An 18,566-nucleotide genomic window follows, 5' to 3' on the forward strand; every position below is an offset into this window, starting at 1 on the left:
TCCAGATGTGTTCTTTTTCCAGCTGAATTGCAGAATTTATCACACGTCTCCTTGTGTATTGCATGTGCATTTGTGCACCCCCTATTGACTTCTATGGGGACCTATGGTACGAAAATGCGCAGGATGAATATGCACATGTGAACAAACCCATTGAAATCAATGGGTTCCATTCTCTGTGTATTGTGCACGGAAATCTGCCCGTGTGAAGGAGCCCTTAGTCTAGAACAAATTCTGATCACGGGCATTTATTTACCTTCTTTAGGAATGCTCCAATTTGACTCACTCCATGGCTGAAGGGAAAAGACTAGTGATGAGCGAGCATACTCGCTAAGGGTAATTACTCGAGTGAGCATTGCCCTTAGCGAGTACCTGCCCGCTCGAGAGAAAAGGTTCAGGTGCCGGCGGCAGGCAGAGAGCTGTGGGGGAGAGCGGGGAGGAACGGAGGGGAGATCTCTCTCTCTCTCTACCCCCTGCTGCCTCTTGCTCACTGCCGCAACTCACCTGTCACCGGCGCCGGCACCCGAACCTTCTTTGCCGAGCAGGGAGATACTCGCAAAGGACAATGCTCGATTGAGCAATTGTCCTTAGCGAGTATGCTCGCTCATCTCTGGAAAAGACGCCTCCTAGAAAGACTGACTACTAGAGATGAGCGAGCATACTCGCTAAGGACAATTACTCGATTGAGCATTGTCCTTAGCGAGTATCTCCCCGCTTGGAAGAAAAGGTTCGGCTGCCGGCGCGGGTGAGAGGTGAGTTGCGGCAGTGAGCAGGGGGGAGAGGGAGAGAGAGATCTCCCCTCCATTCCTCCCCGCTCTCCCCTGCCGCTCCCCGCCCGCCGCCGGCAGCCGAACCTTTTCTTCCGAGTGGGCAGGTACTCACTAAGGGCAATGCTCGATCGAGTAATTGCCCTTAGCGAGTATTCTCGCTCATCTTTACTGACTACTAAGGTATGTTCCAAGATATCTGTATTGGCAAGGCAGAAAGTTGAACCAATACTGCACAAGAAATATGGCACCTTCATGTCTGCCTATTTACAGTGGTTGTCATGCAGCCATTTTTATGGCTATAGTTCTAAAATTTGTTCCCCAAACTGCGTTTCTGTAATACATTAACTTCTAATGTCGCAGTTCTCATTGTTAAAGTCAATGGAGAAAAAAAAACGCTTGGTCCGGATGGATTTTAAAGTCTATGGATAACTTTAATGGTCATTTTTTTTTTTCAATTAAATGCATGGATTTTAGGCTGACTATCATTTTTGCTATAGGGTTTGATTAGAAATTGTGCACTTTTTGTCTTCTGCAGCTTCTACTTATCATAGTATATAGAAACTGCAGTTTAAATCTCAGTAGATCTGTCAGTGAAGCTGCTCTCTCCTTTTCTGCATGTTCTTATCAGCTAATTTATGTCCACAACAATGCTTACCTTACTAACTCAGTATATAAATGTAATATATTATTGTAGCAGTCAAAATGCATCTAGTATGGTCTCTGAGACCTTTACCTCCATAATAGTTAGTATTTCGCAGTTAGTCCTACTGGTCATGGCACGTTACACATTAAAGTCTCCACATTGAGTGGTTGTTGACTGCCTTTTTTGCTCCATGCCAAAAAATGCCCATATCGTTACACTTTTTAAGGTCAACAGAAAAATGTTACTTCTACATAAAGAACTGAAAATAAAGAAATATTTTATAAAAAGTGGTTTTAAGGAAAATTAAGTGACTGTACAGTATTCCTATGTGACATACACTATGCCAAGAAAAGGCCAAATACTTAGAAAGAAGGTTATAATCACTTCCCAGGGGAGTAACTAGCAGTTGCTGTACTCATGTGATATATTTTCAAGCTGCCTAAAATGCTTTCTTCGTGCTACTAAACCTGCAGTATGCATTATCACGACCAGGCCTGCAACATTCTTCACTGGCTTGCTTGTGATGTATGAAGCAATAGAGTTCCTGTATTTCTGGATGTGCTATCTTTTAGTAGCTGGACACGATTGAAGATGCCTTAGGCCTCGTTCACACGGGCGACACAGTTGTACAATTTTCTGACGTTGTGACAATGCTACAAATGACATGTATGTGAAGCCCATGCTTCCCTATGGGTTTCTTCACATATGCGATGATTTGTAGCATGCGACATTGCGAGTCAAAAACCTTGCAGAGTTTGCGATATGCCCACGATTTGCGATGTTTTGTAGCCCATAATGGAGCCTTCCTCTCTGTTGCATCGTATCGCACAAAAACGCGGTTTTCGTGCAGTGCAATGCAACTTTGACAGTAGGAAATCCTGCTATCAATCTGACCTACCATCAAGGCCAGGGGCTCTGTCAATTTTTTATTTTCTGCTGAAATGGGGGGAGAGTATCTATTAGGAGCTATCATGCTTGTGCCTCAAACATTAGCTTACTAGAAACTGTTATACTTTATGTATAGGCTAGGGACCAGTGGTGTCTATCGGCACTGTCCTATATTAGCAAATGAACAAAAAAGCAGGAATTTGCCCTGAGATTTGCTCTGGGAATTTTGCTTTAGATATTAACTTTGTTCAATAGCGCTCCTAGTCTGTCAAAAGCCCAACACTTATCTATTGTGCGATACTATATCGTAACGCCTCAACTTTTCTATGAGACTGGTGTCTCACGGGGTGTAGGGTATTGATTCTATAGGTTTTGACACCTGCTCTCTCCACAAAGTATTAGTGCATGATCACACACTGACCACCCTATAAACCATCATTGGGTTGTATCCAACTGATTGTTTAGATCTTCATTCTCTGAATGAGATATTTGTTGGCTGAGCAAGCTTCCCTCGGTCAGTTCTAACTCTGATAAGCTTACTATTTCCTGAAGATCCGCATTTATGAGCGGTGAAATGCGTGGAAACAAGATCTGAGCTGAAGCTAAAGAAAAGTAATAACCTCTGGGTGTGAGGTATAGTATTTAGTACAGCTCTTTCCAGGAGATGGATGCATACTCAGACGCAAACCCGCTATTGCCAGACTCTCGTCGTTTGTGTATCAACTCCATATCCCTGTCGTACTATGACATAAGGACTCTCATCTCCATGACATTTCCTGCTGGGGTCAACTAACCCAGTTCGGATACTATTGCCCATGGGCGAATGCCTCTGGTCTCGCACCTCCGCTTATGAATATCAGGAAACTAGTCCTTAAGGATGTAAAGTGTGTCTGTATGATTGATGTTTGCCTTCACTTCCCATTTGGAGTGTGATATTGAACCTCTTCACCTCTTACTGGTGGTTGTTGTGCCCTGTGTATATGTATTTTAACCTATTTTCAATAAATATTAGAGTCTTTTATTCTAAGTCTATCCTGTGAAAGAGTTCTATCTGCAATGCAGAAAAATAGGAATTGGTTCATTCAATTGTGGTTTGTACTGGAAAGTGACTGGGGCTGGTAAGCAGTAAAAAGTCAAGGAGTTGTATGATATCATTTTTTTATAGTCTTGGCTGAAAACTATAATTAATCATCGGGGGGCCATGGCATTTGACAGGTGGCTTCACTGTGTCTTCTGGCTTGTTGATGGCCCGTAAGCCCGTCATGTGGCTTCTAAGTGACCCGGCAGGTTAACGGGATGTCACTAATAATGTCCCTACTGGGACTTGTATTGGTTGCTGAAGTCATGTGGATAAACAACCCACGTGACCATTGCAGACCAAGTAAACAAAGTACTGGAGGATGGGACCGGCGGCGGAGGACCAGCACAGAAGCAGGGAGGTGAGTATTAATATTTTTTTAATACGTCTCTATGTTTCATAGACAACTCCTCAGCTACCAATTAAGGAGCACAGTGACCATCAGTGTACAGAGTCACTGAAATACAACTAAAATTCCCACACAGAATTTCCCATCTGTTTCTGTCGGTTGATATATTGTTCAGTTAAAGTTGTCAGGAAAGTAAAGAATGTGATCTCAAAGAGACTTTGTTCCACCGCATCGCTCTATGCCTAAAAACCGTGTGACCATGCCTTTTTTTACAATTCATGCACCTACAGACAAGCTCAAGCCTAACCCTAGAATCATTGAACCGTAGAGTTCGAAGGGATCTCTAAGATCATCAGGTCCAACCATCTAAAGAACCTAGTTGGGTTGTTTCAGACACAACAGAGATTCAGAGTGGTGACAATATGTGACCAGGCAAGAGAATGGGCATAATGTTGTGAATTACAATGTGAACAGTATGGGCAAGTATGGGCCAATAGAACTTCAATGCTCACAGTCATAAAGCCTCATTAACTGAGACTTCATTTGTTCTAAGGTCATTGCTCCCTGCTCTAAACATGCGGTATTACATATTATTACATGATACCTTTACGGTTGCTAGAAATGTCGAATACAATGAGAAAAAACCAGGACACTTCCCAAAAAATTTTTGCAATTAAATATTTATAAGAATTTGCATTGTCCATGAGTTTTATAACACACTGATGAAATATACAGCATGTAATATTAGCTTATCAAAATACATAAATACTTGGACCATCTGTATGATTCCATCATAAATACATTTGGTAAGACCATAAAATTTATTAACAGAATATTACATTAAAGCTGCTGACAGCAGACCGTAGAGTTTAAAGTCCTAAGTAAAGAAAATTCTAAAATGTAATATGCATGCTATCAGGTTATATACAACAAAACCCTCCAGCCATAGCCCTGCTTCATTGTCTATATACAGCTCCGAAGACAACCTGAAATATTTTTCTTAAAGTGCTATTTCATTATCCTTTTCCATATTAGAAATAGGAAAATGTGCTTTAGATTATTTTATGAAGTACAGTAGATTGAAATGGAAAATATAGTGAACATATATACACTGGGTTGATATAGAACACATGGGGGAAATAGTTTATGTTGTATTCCGAAAGTTTTTATCCCAAATTGTTTGTGCATGAAATCAATCCAATTGGTTCTCCATACTTGTTCTTCACGTGTTATAAATGTATTTCCTTGTAATACTTTGGCTGTTTATAAATGCGGGGTCCATAGATGCAACCTTGGCAGCAATGAAGGAGTGAATACAATGTAAAACACCAGTCAGATCTTGAAATTCCAGTTCCTGCAAAAAGAAAAAAATATATATAAAGAAATATAAAATAAAGAAAAATATAAAAACAAAATATATAAGTTAAATAAAGCATGCAGGGATTGGATTACATAAAAAGTTTACTAAAGGTGCCCATACATCTTCCATAGGACAGCTATTTCTTCCAAGTGGCACTGCCGAGGCATTGGAAGATATTTTATTTGCATATTAAATTTACTAGAGGAGCATGCATGGCCTTTTAAGTCTCCTCACACCTACTAGGTGCTCTCCACAAGATGAAACTGCACCCCTTCCGATCCACATCCTAGGCCTATCACAAACCCCCCCAAAACAGCCCATCTGTACATGGTTATCTTTTCCTTCTGGAGATGACTTTTGTTTCAGCTTATGTTCCCAGTTATGTTACAAACCTTTTAAAAGGTTGGACATTGACTTATAGAAAAGCTACCTTCTAATAGGTGGATCTGTAGAGACATTGTAACATCTCCCATTTGCACACCAAGCTTTCTGCAGTGCAACGTTTTTGCGCATGAATATAGCCTCTCTGGGTATTCCAGTCTTCCCATTCCATTTATTAATTTAGTTGCCCTTCTTTGAACCCCCTCCAGCACTGTAACATCTTTCCTGAGCACCGGTGACCACAACTGTACACAGTATTCCATGTGGGGCCTGACAAGTGCCTTATATAGTGGAGAAATAATGTTCTCGCCCTTCACCCCTATGCCTGTTTTAATGTACCCCATGACTTTATTAGCTTTTGCAGCAGCTGACTGGTATTGATTGTTCCAGTTAAGTTAACTAGTACCCCAGGTCTTTTTCCATCTCACTAGATTCCCTAGCTGTACCCCATTTAGTGTATATTCGTGACATCCATTTCTCCTGCCCATGTGCATAACCTTACATTAATTAATATTGAACTTTCCAAAATGCAGGAAAATCGAGCAGGCCCCACTTTTTTCCACACATGAGCGCAAAATGCGTGCGCAGAATGCGCTCATAAAAATATAGCCATTGAAATCAATGGGTTCTATTCTCTTTGTTCAGCATGCGCAGATTGTGCATGTGCAAATACCCGCGCAAACACGTTCATTTGAAGAAGCCCTTAAGGGGCTCATAGACCTTCAATAACTATTGGCCAAATGCTTATTCAGACAGCATCTATTTTCACCCAAAAACATGAATGCTTTGTTTGGCCAAAAGTTCATATATTTTACATGGGAAAACTGGCGAAAGATGTAGCCAAACAGCTCTAGCAGCGGATTATCTCCAGTGAGGACAAAAGGATTGAGCATTAAAACTTAAAGGGGTTGTCCCGCGGCAGCAAGTGGGTCTATACACTTCTGTATGGCCATATTAATGCACTTTGTAATGTACATTGTGCATTAATTATGAGCCATACAGAAGTTATAAGAAGTTTTTCACTAACCTGTTCCGTTGCTAGCGTCCTAGTTCCCATGGAGCCGACTAATTTTCGCTGTCTAATGGCCAAATTAGCCACGCTTGCGCAGTCCGGGTCTTCTTCTGTTCTCAATGGGGCTCCGTGTAGCTCCGTGTAGCTCCACCCCGTCACGTGCCGATTCCAGCCAATCAGGAGACTGGAATCGGCAATGGACCGCACAGAAGCCCTGCGGTCCACGGAGGGAGAAGATCCCAGCGGCCATCTTCCGCAGGTAAGTAAGAAGTCACCGGAGCGCGGGGATTCAGGTAAGCGCTCTCCGGTGTTCTTTTTTAACCCCTGCATCGGGGTTGTCTCGCGCCGAACGGGGGGGGGGGGGGGGGGTTGAAAAAAAAAAAAAAACGTTTCGGCGCGGGACAACCCCTTTAATATTCCTCATCTGTTAGGAGGAAGTCAGGTGGCCCCCGTACACATGCAAAAGTCCACCAATCATAGCAAAATCAGCAGTTCGGACAACTCTTGCCTAAGGGCTCCTTCACACATATTGCGCATGCCTCAGCGCAACATATTTGTGCTATGAACGAGTCCTTTTTGTGCTCGCATCAGCGTATTTTATTGTACTTTTTGTGCCTGCAGGGTATGTTCATTTAACCCCCCACAATTTAAATGGCCTAATAAGTTCTAGATGTGTACTTTTTCCTATGAAATTGCGCAGCTTAGTGCACATCTCCTCGCATATTGCGCAAATGAATAAAAAAGAGCATGTGCAAAAAATTTTTTATATAAATGAACCCATTGACATACTCTGTGTATGGCGTGTGCAAATAATGCACATGAAAATACACCTGTGTGAAGGGGCCCTAATGTGTACGGGGGTCTTTAGAGTTCTCTACTAACTTGGCTTCTGGTTCACATACAGGTGCAAGTACTCTAGATAACAAACCGTAGTGAGTACATTTTACTCATTATGAAAACTCGTAGACAGTTCTACTTTAATATCAGTCATTTGCATATCATTATGTACTGACATGACAAATTGCAATATTACAATAATTAGAACCTTCCTCTCTCCAATTTCTGTTAGTTTCCATTTATTTAACAGATCTTCATTTTACAAGGAAAATATTTATTTGAAGGTGCAGTTTATCTCATTATGTCAGCATGTATGTTCAGAACTTGATGTGGATGTTCCCTAATGGCATTGTATCTGCTGAAATTCATCTCAAATGTCAAATATATTTTTAGGAATATCTCAATGTGGTCGCCTGGTTACTTTGCTCACCAAAATCCCTGGAGCTTAATCTGAGTTACACAATAAAATATCATGTTCTGTACATTCACACGCTCCAGTGTGCACGCATGTGGCATGGGAAATGTTACTTAGTGACTGCATAAAATATCATTTAAAGAGACAATGTCATCAGGAAGCAAATATTTGGCGTGTCCTTCAAACATATATGTGTAGCAGAGGCATATCTTGAAGCTCCTGGGCCCCAATGCCAAACCTGTAACAGGGCCCCCAACTATAATGCTGTAGTCATACTACTAGGATTACTATATGGAGAAGAGAGGCCTTATGGGCCCACTAGGGCTCCGGGCCCAGGAGCAACTGCATCTCCTGCAACCCCTATAGCTACGCCACTGCATGTAGATTTCACGATAAAGCAACATGTAGCAATTTTTATTTACTATTTTACTTTTACTCACCATTTTACGTATTTACTAATTACTAAAATCAGATTCCACGACATTTACTTACAGGGGTTTTCCATGCACAAATGCTATTGATGACCTATCCTTAAGATAGGTCATCAATGTAGTTGAGTGAACGTACTCTGCCAAGCTTGATGCTCGTTCGAGTATTAGCGTACTCGATGGTGCTCGTTACTCGAACGAGCGTCAAGCCGTGTTCGTCCCCACCCCAGTTTTTGGCTCTTCCCCGCTGTGACGTACCTGAGAGAGAGAGAACGAGAGAGAGAACGAGAACGAAAAAAAAAAGCTCGGCACCCGGTGTCCCATATATAAATATGCTCGGGGTTCGTTACTCAAGTAGAGCTCTCGAATTTTACGAAAAGCTCGACTTGAATAACGTGCACTCGAGCATTTGGGTGCTTGCTCATCTCTAATCATCAAAAGTTGTTTGACCGGGTCCGCTGCTCTGGACCCTGGCTGATCAACTGATTGGGTTCATGCTGTTAGCACCACTACACACAGGAGCTTGAGTAGAAGCAGCTGCTCCGACCCCTGTGAAGTGACCAGAGCTTGTAACTGCAGATGCATTGATTTCAATGAGAACCCAGTCTGCAGTTACAAGCACCGGCCACTAAACAGGGATCGGAGCAGCAGCTTCCAAAATGGCCCCTATGTATAGCGGCACTCATACCATATGCCCACACAGTTAATTTGGCCGGGTTATCATGCAGCGGACCCCAGTTGATCAACTATTGATAATCTATCCTGAAGATCGGTCATCAATTGTGTTTGTGCCTGGAAAACCCCTTTAACAACTGCCATGGTGAAGTAGTGTGTATCAATCTCTCAGAGTGTACAAAGAGCTCACTAACAAGACAATTACCCCAAGTTCATAAAATCATTAAAACATAACTTTTATTAAGTGGTAACAATTACCCCTACCAATACTCTAGTGTCAGTCTACCTAGACTGAGTAGCCACCCTGAAAATGGCAACCTCGTTCAACAACCTGGCTATATAAGTAGAAGTATAAACTAACAAATGGGATTAGAATTGGGGTGGGATCAGTAAACACTTGAGAGACAGAAGACCCTAAGGCCTTAGTCACACGGGCATTTTTTCCCACGATTTGCGGATCGCATGACGGATGCGCATTCCACAAATCGCGTGACCGGGGCCGAAAAATCGCCCGAAAATACTGCTCCTAGCCGCGTTTCAATAGAAACGGGCCGGAGCTGTCCAGCGCATTGAATTCAATGGAGCCGTTGAATTCATGAATGGGTGTGAGTGAGAGCTGCCTCTGATTGGTCAGGCTGTGACCAATCAGAGGCAGCTCATTCAGCAGGCGGGATTTTAAATCCCCGGCTGCTGAATACTACAGAGAGCAGTTCAGGAGTACTGCCGCCGGCCGCGGCTGAACTCCGTCTTCCGGGACCAGGTGAGTATATATTTTTTTTTGTTTTTACACATTTCTGGATGAATTGCAGGGAAGGGCTTATATTTTTAAGCCCTTCCCGAAAATTCATCCCGCGATCGCCGGCAGCCCATTGCTTTCAATGGAGCCGGCTGTATTGCCGGCTCCATTGAATTCAATGGGCAAACATCATTCTTCTCTGCCACAGCTGTTACAGCTGTGGCAGAGAAGAATGATTTGTCTACTATATGTTCTCAATGGGGTCGGCGCTGCTGCCGCCGGCCCCATTGAGCACATATAGAGAAGAGAACAGGAATCGCAGATCGCAGATAGGTGCGATCTGCGATTTCTGTTCTATAATTTATCGGACGAGCGCATGCGCAAAATGCGCATGCGCATGGTTTTATAAAATCGCCGGACGCATGCGCATGCGCAAATCGGGCGAAAAAACGCCTGTCTGACTGAGCCCTAATAGTCACATATCAATCAAAACTGTCTCTAACAAACTGAATTGGATTCCCCTATCTGCAACTATTTGCCAAAGCTACAGATACATTAATCGCTATGAACAATAGTTCCAAAGTATTAAGACCAATAGTTCAATGAATAAAGAGCAGATAAATTTTGAGCAATGGTTCCAAGAAACAAATTCCAAAAATTTACATTCCAACACATTTACTCTATTAATATGTGCATTCATCGGGGAACCAGAAATCAATAAGGAGGTATGTTACACAATTAATGCCATTCCTTATAGTTTACTGCATAAACAATGCCCACCATTTGTAGAGTTAATTTGCGTCGGAACCTCCAGAGAGCTGAAAATGTCGGAAGAAAAAGCACTACATGCAGCACTTCTTCCTCCTTCCAAAAGCTGTGTAGCTGGGGGAAAAGCGGAGGGACCCCATTATAGTCAATGGGGTCCATCTGGCGCTGTTCAGTTCTGTCCCCAGATGGAACCGTTCAGCTGCATGGATTCCCCTTTCCTGCTCCCTGAAAAAGGAGCAGGAAACCGGAATTCCCAATGCAGATGTGAAAACCCATAACTTAGTTTTTGGATTAGATGATCCTGGCATGAGAATGGTGCCACTGGAATTGGAGGCTTGCTTTATGTGGCTGGAAGGTGAGGATGAAACCAATTCCTCCATATAATATATTTTAAATAAAGGGTCATGTATTCACACCTACTACTGATTTCTTTAAGACTATTTCGTCCAATAGCCATACTATTGTCTCTACCCTGGGCCAGTCACTACAGTGGTTGCCCGTCCACTATCATCGATAAAGCTCTTCACTGTGCTGCATCACCCTATATCTCCTAACTCATTTCTGTCTTCCACTCTACCTCTACTTTCCATTCTACCAATGAATTTAGACTAAGGTCCTCTTTAATCGGAACCTCCCACTCCGACCTCCAAGATTTCTCCAGAGCCACAGCAGTTCTCTGTAATGAGCTAGTCCACACAATCAGGTTAATTCCCAACACCTACAGTTTTAAGTGTGACCTGTCTGCTTGTTCCAAGCAAGAGAAATCAAGTAATCTTGTAGATATGATACCCTTTTAATGGCTAACAAAAATACATGATGTTAATGCGAGCTTTCAAACCTATGCTGGGTTAAAAAAAAGCCTGAAGCAGAACCCTGCGTACGTTGGAAAGCTTGCATTAACATCATGTATTTTTGTTATCTATTAAAAGGTATCATACCTACAAGTTTTCTTTATTTCTCTTGCTGAAAACAATCACATTTTGCTCTACTGGCTAACACGGTACCAACACGTTTTTCATTAGGTGTGCCCTGAAACACTACTTTTGGGAAGGCCTACCATATCTCCTAATCTCACTCTTCTCCATTAACTCTCTTTTATATTCCTTCTTGGAAACCTGACCTTATATCCCACAGTATCCCCCACACCCCATACACTCTAATGTACCTCATATCTGTACATATATAGATACCGGCTCATAAACCTTTATCTATATACCTTATTTAAATACAAGATGTCTGGGCCATCATACAGAACAAGCACTTGTATCTCTCGTGTCACCTGGATTTCCTCATGGATTGTAAGCTCTTGTGAGTAGGACCTCCACACCTATTGTTGACATTGTCCATTGGTTTCATACTGTATGTGATGTCTTATTTTGTGTGTTTCGTCTGACTTGTATAGTGCTGCGGAATATGTCAGAGTTAGATAAGTAAAGATTAGTATTATAACATTAGGTAAAATGTCTCTCTGTTAAGTATCTTTCCTCTCTGTTTAAGGCCGCCTGCACACGGGCGGAAATCCCACCACGGGATTTCCCGCGAGATTTCCGCCACTGAAAGTTTGCATAGGAGTGCATTACAATACGCACTCCTATGCAGACGGCCGCGCGAAATCTCACGCGGCAAACAAACCGCGGCATGTCCTATTTTTGTGCAGGGCACGCACTCACCCGGCCGCCGGCTCCGGTCTGCGCATGCGCCGGCTGCGCGGCAGCCGGCACATGAAAGAGCCGGGGCCGCCAGGCGCGGGTGAGTACGCGCTCGTCCCTGCAGGCTCTCGGGTCGGGTCCCGCGGCGAGAATTCTCACTGCCGGATCCGACCTGCTCGTGTGCAGGCGGCCTAAACCTGCATTATTTCTTGTATTTCCTTGTACTGGAAACAAGTTTTCATAATGTAGCATAGCCAGGCAATCTGCTGTATAACAGAAAGGACTTTCTACGACGGTGTCAGTACCTAAACTGCTCAATCAGACACGAGGTCAAGAGGTTATACAGTGAGACAGGCTATCAAAAAGAGAAACAGGCTTTGCAAAGATAAATAACACCAATTACACAATGTGTACACGCGTGGAAAGCAATTTGGTGAGAGCCACATAGTATGCTTATTAGTTTATGCAGTTGTGCTCCTTAAATTAATGGGGCTTAAAATAATAAACTACGAAGAAAAATGGTAGAATAATGTCACCAGGCTCAAAATTCATAAAGGTTTGCATTTTGAAGAGTTAATGGAAAAAAAAATAATTTAAAGGGGACCTGTCATCTATATATATAAAGGCGAAAGCCCTCACTGACTGACTGACACACTGACTGACTGACTCCCCACTAATTCTCTAACTTCCTGGTGTCATACAAATCTGAAAATTGGCAAGACCATTCTTTAGGTCCTAAACTGGAAAAGTAAAGGGATCACAATTCGATTATTCAATGCTAAGTGCAAAAGTAAGTGCACCTCTATGTAATGTAACTTCCTGGTGTTGTACAAGCGTGAAATTTGGCAACCATTCTTTAGGTCCTAAATATGAAGAGTAAAGGGGTTGCAACTTAATTATTCAATTCTGAGTGCAAAAGTAAGTGATCCCCGATGTTATGTAACTTCCCAGTATTGTACAAGCCTGAACTTTGGCACGGGCATTCTTTAGGGCCTACATAGAAAAAGTAAAGCGGTTACAACTCCAATAATCAATCTTAAGCATGAAAAAAAATCTGCGATACATGAGATAGTTCTTTTCTCAGAAACCTTAAAGCCTAGGGAAATGATTTTTTATACTGAGAAGAGTCTTCCTCCCCTCTTCGTGTATATACTGAAGACAATCTAACACTCCTCTATATGTATATACTGAGGACAATCTAACACTTCTCTATGTGTATATACTGAGGACAATCTAATGCTCCTCTATGTGTATATACTAAAAAGAATCTAAAACACGTCTGTGTGCATTTACTAAGCAGAAGAAAGGGGTCATGAACTGCAGGGATGTAGCATGCCTTTAAGGCTAAGAAGGGGCTGCAACCAGTCTAAAGGTAAATTTGAATAAAAAGAGGTGTTACTTTTAAGGGTAAAAAGTGAGGAGAATAGGAGGGGTGGCACATTCTGCAAAGGGACATCGGTACATGCAGTTGGAGGATAATCTAATGCTTCTCTATGTGTATACATATTTTATTCCTCAGTTCCTCTAAAGTAAACATGACTTCCTAAAATTTTCCGTGCGAACAACATGTAACAAATTAGCTTGGACAAAGCCGGTTATATCAGCTAGTTGTTACCATGTGGCGGTTGCTGATCATCCCGACACGGCAGTGTGGGGGTTCCCGCGGTTAGGGCGCGTCCACCCGGCTTGTTGTCCGGCTGCCGGAGGCGCGGGTGCCTGGCCAGCATGGTGCTGGTGGCGCGCAGTGCTGTGCGCCTGCGCACGTGTGAGTGCAGCTGACATGCATGAGCTCCCTTTCATTATGATCTGTTGGGAGTGGGCTGTCTCCCTCTCTCCACCCCTGGATGGAGGCTTTTGTTTGAAGGTGTGACAAGGACTTGCAGTCACTGCCAGTTATTGGTTTCCATCAGTGTGCTAGCCAGTCTGCCTCTGTAGGTCTCCTGCCTCTATCAGCTTGTCTGTTAGAGTTGCTACCATCTGGCAGGTTTTTCCACCTGCCTCGGTTCTGATTAGTTTGTTCATGTTGGTTGCTTTTCATCTTCCTTTTCTGTCAGTATTCTACCCTTCCATCAGGTAGGCCAGCATCCCTTCTCGGTCCCTAGTGAGAGTAGGAACTGCCACCCAGTTGCCCACATGGGGTTAGCCAGGAGTGAAGGCAAGCAGGCAGGGACAGGGTTGTGGGTGAGATCCAGGGCAACCCGGGCTGGTGTAACCACAGGTAGTATACCGTAACACTAGTCAACTATAAGCACCATAAATCAAGTTATGATGCTTATAGTTTAGGTTAAGTGGATTCCGGTGATCTGCGTCTCATACGCAACCAGTCACCATTTCTTGGAGTGTCCCCTTTAAGGATTTCCTAGGTGAAACATATAAAAGGCAGTACATAAAAGAAAGAGAGTACAAAATACTGTAGTTAATGGGATATGATCGATGAGGGCCTAATCTTTCACAATCAATATAAGTGCTCTGTAATGGGTGAGAAATTATATAGAAGAGAAGGAATCGAATGTCAGATTGCTATTAGGAATATGAATAATTGTTAATTCAATTTGTGAGCATTTTCTTCAATTAGCCTATTAAATGAGCAATTTCTCAAATTAATTTGGCTTTGTTTCCAAAAAGTTCAACTCTGGCATTAAATCATCTACAAATCATAATTGTCTAGGTCACATGGCATTGAGATCAGTGTACTATCTCTTAGTGATATCTATCGCTCTTGACCGTGGACCAGTTACCCCTATATTAGGCTTTATGACATGAAACTGAGGCCCCTGTCCACGGGCGAGGTGGAATATCGCTAGCAATATTCCGCCACCGGGGAGCAGGTGAGCCTATCTGATAGAGATGCAGCTTCATACTGGGTTGTCGCTGGACTTTTACTATTGATGACCTACACTATCTTCAGGAAAGGTTATCAATAGCTGATTGGTCAACTGCTCAAGAACCCTGCCAATTGCCAGGCCTACTGATAGTACAGAGAGTGCTGGAGGCCGTTACTGCTGTCCATATTGCAGTGGCCCAGGTTGGTACTGCAGGTAAAACTCTCACTGATTTCAATGTAGTACCAACCCAAGCTGCTACAATCTTGACAGCAGTATCTACTTCCAGTGCTCTCCATGCTGACAGCAAAGTCAGTGATAAGCTGGACAGCTGGGATCCTGAGCAGCAGGCTTCCGCCAAGCAATTATTGATCACCTATCCTGAGGATAAGTAAATCATCAATAGTTAAAAACTCCCACACAACCCCTTAATACATACCTCAGTCTAAGAAAACCTACCCAGACCATCAACCACCCAATGCTCCTAAGGTTGGGGGAACATAAGAAAAACATACAATCAAAAACAAAATATAAACTTTCAAATAGTCTCTGGTAATATATATAAAGGACTTAAGTTTTTTCAGAACTTTACATTTTGTCTTTAGACTTTCACAGGTGTACCAAACTATTACTATAGCTCTCCAAAGCTTTTATACAGCCTGCAGATTTTGGAGGGACTCCTCTAATTCATAGTCTTAGAATTGTTTTTCTAGCCTCAAATAGTGAAATGATAGAGCATTCTTGATTGCCAAATAGAAGTAAGGACAAATACCAGACAATGCATGTCTAGATTTGTTCCTCTTTCTCTAAGAGCATCTTACTCTCCAACAATGGTGAGAGTACCTTCAGGGTTCGTATTAATGGGAGAAGCATGGTAGGTTTGATACCTGTACACTATAGTAATTCTCTGAGCATGGCCTATAATGTATAATGCCACTTACATATTATAATTTGCTTATAGGCTTAATGTGGAGCAGTGATGAGAAAACCTGTTTGATGAATATTGGCAAAAAGTTTGGTTCAGTCCGAATTAGTTCAAGCTGAACCATAACTTCAGCAATACCCCTATAACTGCTGTATAATGCTGTCTAAGAGACATAAAAGTCATGTTTATCACTCTCAGGTTACCTAAGAGTACTGTACTTCTAAGTACTTTTGAGCTATGTTCTAAGCAAAGTTAATAAAGAAGAAAAGAAAGAGGAAGGGGAAGAAGAAAAAGGAGAAAACAAGGGAAAGTTATTGAAAGAGAAAAAGCAGAAAGAGGGGAAAGGACTAGGAAAATAAAGAGGAAGAAGGAAAAAGAAGAAGCCATTTTAGTGAGTTTGGCCACAACGAACCGCCCAAGGATTGGGTTTACGCTGAAATGAACGTTTAGTAAAGTTCCACCCCAAACAGGGTTCGAGTTTCAGTTCGCTCAACACTAGTGTACAGAAGTCAAGAATTAAGTATTGCAGGACTCAAGAATAGAAGAATATCACCTTTAACCAGGTAGAAGCGGAGAGAGGGGAGAACTTTGAACTACAAAATTGAAAACCTCTCAAAATTGTTTTTTAAAGCAATAATAATTACTTATAATTAATTAATTTGGCGCAAATTTCTGTTAAAGGACTTAGAGAGAACTGAATGCATTGCCTGTTCCAAACTTCTTTGAGTAATAATGCTTCAAAACGAGTAGCATCCAATGTTGCTCTAAAGTAGCTTCAGCAAAGAATTACGGCAAATTCCCAGAACAGAGGTAGATGCGGTGATGTAATGTGTTACAAAGTATAAGATTTGTCCGTGTGCCCAATGAGACCTGGCATAATTTAGGTAAATATTAATAGCAATATAAACCCTAATTAATAGCTATATAAACAGTATTCCCGTGTGCCAACTGTGCCCAAAATCCAAAGCACAAATGGTTCACCATATAAGAAGATGCTCATTACATTCACATGCTCTTATAACGGTTGACAGATGACCCTACCCTGCATATAAACAACCTGTTCTGCAAATTCCTCTTCTAATTTGTAGTGTGTCAGGTGCAACCTATTGTCTATTCCTCATATGGGACTGTAATGTCTGAAGTACCAACCATCCATCCTGTTGATGCAGAATTTTATTGAATTAATGGTAGCTCTGTGCATATTATCCCTCTTGAGGCCTGACATTGACTTCTCTAAATAAAGGAAAATTAATCAGACCTTTATTTTATTATACAAAATTGCAAATTAATCACTTGCAGGCTGCGCTGGTATGCCCGGCTATATCGCCTCACTCTGAAATAGACTAAGTCACTTTGCTCTTTGGTAATATGTGCCCTTGACATAACAAGTCAGAGAACTATATTTTATTAAACATTTTAAGCTTGAAGTGCAAATGGAAATTCATGATTAAATTAAAGTTAAACATTTATGTACTACCGCCAGTCAGTGTAATCCGGGCGCTCATGCTGCTTTCATTTTGATTGTGCCTAAATTTTAATTATAAATTTTGTAACATTTACAACATCTGATCCCTATTACTGTCTCTCTGTCATACTCTCAGCTTTGATTATGTAACTGAATTCATTGCTGGATTACTTACCTTCATTTCAATTTGTTTGGTGTCACAATTCTGAAATAGTAGCTTCACTCGAGTTTTACCGTCATCTGAGGAACCTTTTAATTGGGAAAACTTAAACCTCCAGATTATGTTCTAAAACAAAACAAAAGGCAACAAATTCTGATCATTAGTCACTCTTAGAAAATAAGAATTTATATATTACATTATTATTGCTACTTTTTGGCTTTATTTTATACTTGAAACCAGATTGGAACCACTTTGAAGAGTTTTCCCCCAACTACCGGAATCGCACTGTCCAGTTTCCCCTCACTCATATCCTCGCAGTCTCATGATCTGCTACTAGAAGTTTTGTAGCTGAGCTACACTTGGCAGACCTTGCAGAGAAAGAGCATAGTGAAGGGGAGTAGAATTTTCCGCATGTCATGAAGTGCGTAACAAAAGATGTTGAGGTATCTAGTTGCAGACCACTTTCTGTGATAGGGTTGGCAAGCCTAGTGAACCTTGAAAAACTTTGGCTGTCTAGGTATACCACGTAGCAGAATGGATGTGTGTGTTGGCCAGTGAGTACTTGCAGAGCCTTTCCCTAAAGCCAGCTTCCTCCTTCTTAGAGACTGTTCTGAGTTACACCAGTCTGAACGGATTTGAATTGGGGATTCCGCGATCACCATCCATGAGGACAATATATAGTAATGCCTGAGCATTGAAAGCTGTGGACTTTCAAAGTTTCCTACTTGTGGGTAGGAATTCCAAGTTCCACAAGCTGAAAAAAAAATCACAGCATACTCTTTTTTACGACATAAAACCAACGCAATTTGTTTCCGCGATCATTCACAGGTCTTCCATGTTGGATATCAGCAAGCAGAATCCAGCCCATTCGTGTGAGCCTAGCCTTACCCTGTAGTCTAGAAATAGTTCACCAATGAACTGCCTATTGCCTCACTACTACATTTAAGCTATTTTACCACTCTGTGAGTAAAGACGAGTTAAATTCACCTCTTTTATCTGTCCCTAGTCATGTTTCATATGCATCCAAACTATTCCTATTTCTGTGCCAGGTCCTATCCGGTTCCTCATTCCCGTAGCACCATCAGGCCCTTATTAAACGTTCACCCTTGACAAGTTGTTTTAAGTTGGTTACTCGGAAGATCAAGTTGCTTGGATCTATACAGGATGAACTTTACAGCCACCCACGACGGAAATATTGGTGTATCATG

The 18,566-nt window shown here is 42.0% G+C and overlaps 1 protein-coding gene across 1 annotated transcript in view; it reads right to left on the reverse strand.

The window, feature by feature from the left end:
- Positions 1-4,947: 4,947 nt before the first annotated feature.
- The window catches only part of SNTG2 (syntrophin gamma 2), a 202,949-nt gene continuing 189,330 nt past the window's right edge, over positions 4,948-18,566 (reverse strand). The window contains exons 16-17 of the mRNA XM_066596680.1: positions 17,374-17,484; positions 4,948-5,079 (exon numbers count right to left, since the gene is read on the reverse strand). Of these exons, the coding sequence (XP_066452777.1) occupies positions 4,948-5,079; positions 17,374-17,484 (243 nt within the window). The remainder of the gene's footprint in view (positions 5,080-17,373; positions 17,485-18,566) is intronic.

Source organism: Eleutherodactylus coqui, chromosome 1 (genome assembly GCF_035609145.1).
Source record: "Eleutherodactylus coqui strain aEleCoq1 chromosome 1, aEleCoq1.hap1, whole genome shotgun sequence".
Lineage (NCBI taxonomy): Eukaryota > Metazoa > Chordata > Amphibia > Anura > Eleutherodactylidae > Eleutherodactylus > Eleutherodactylus coqui.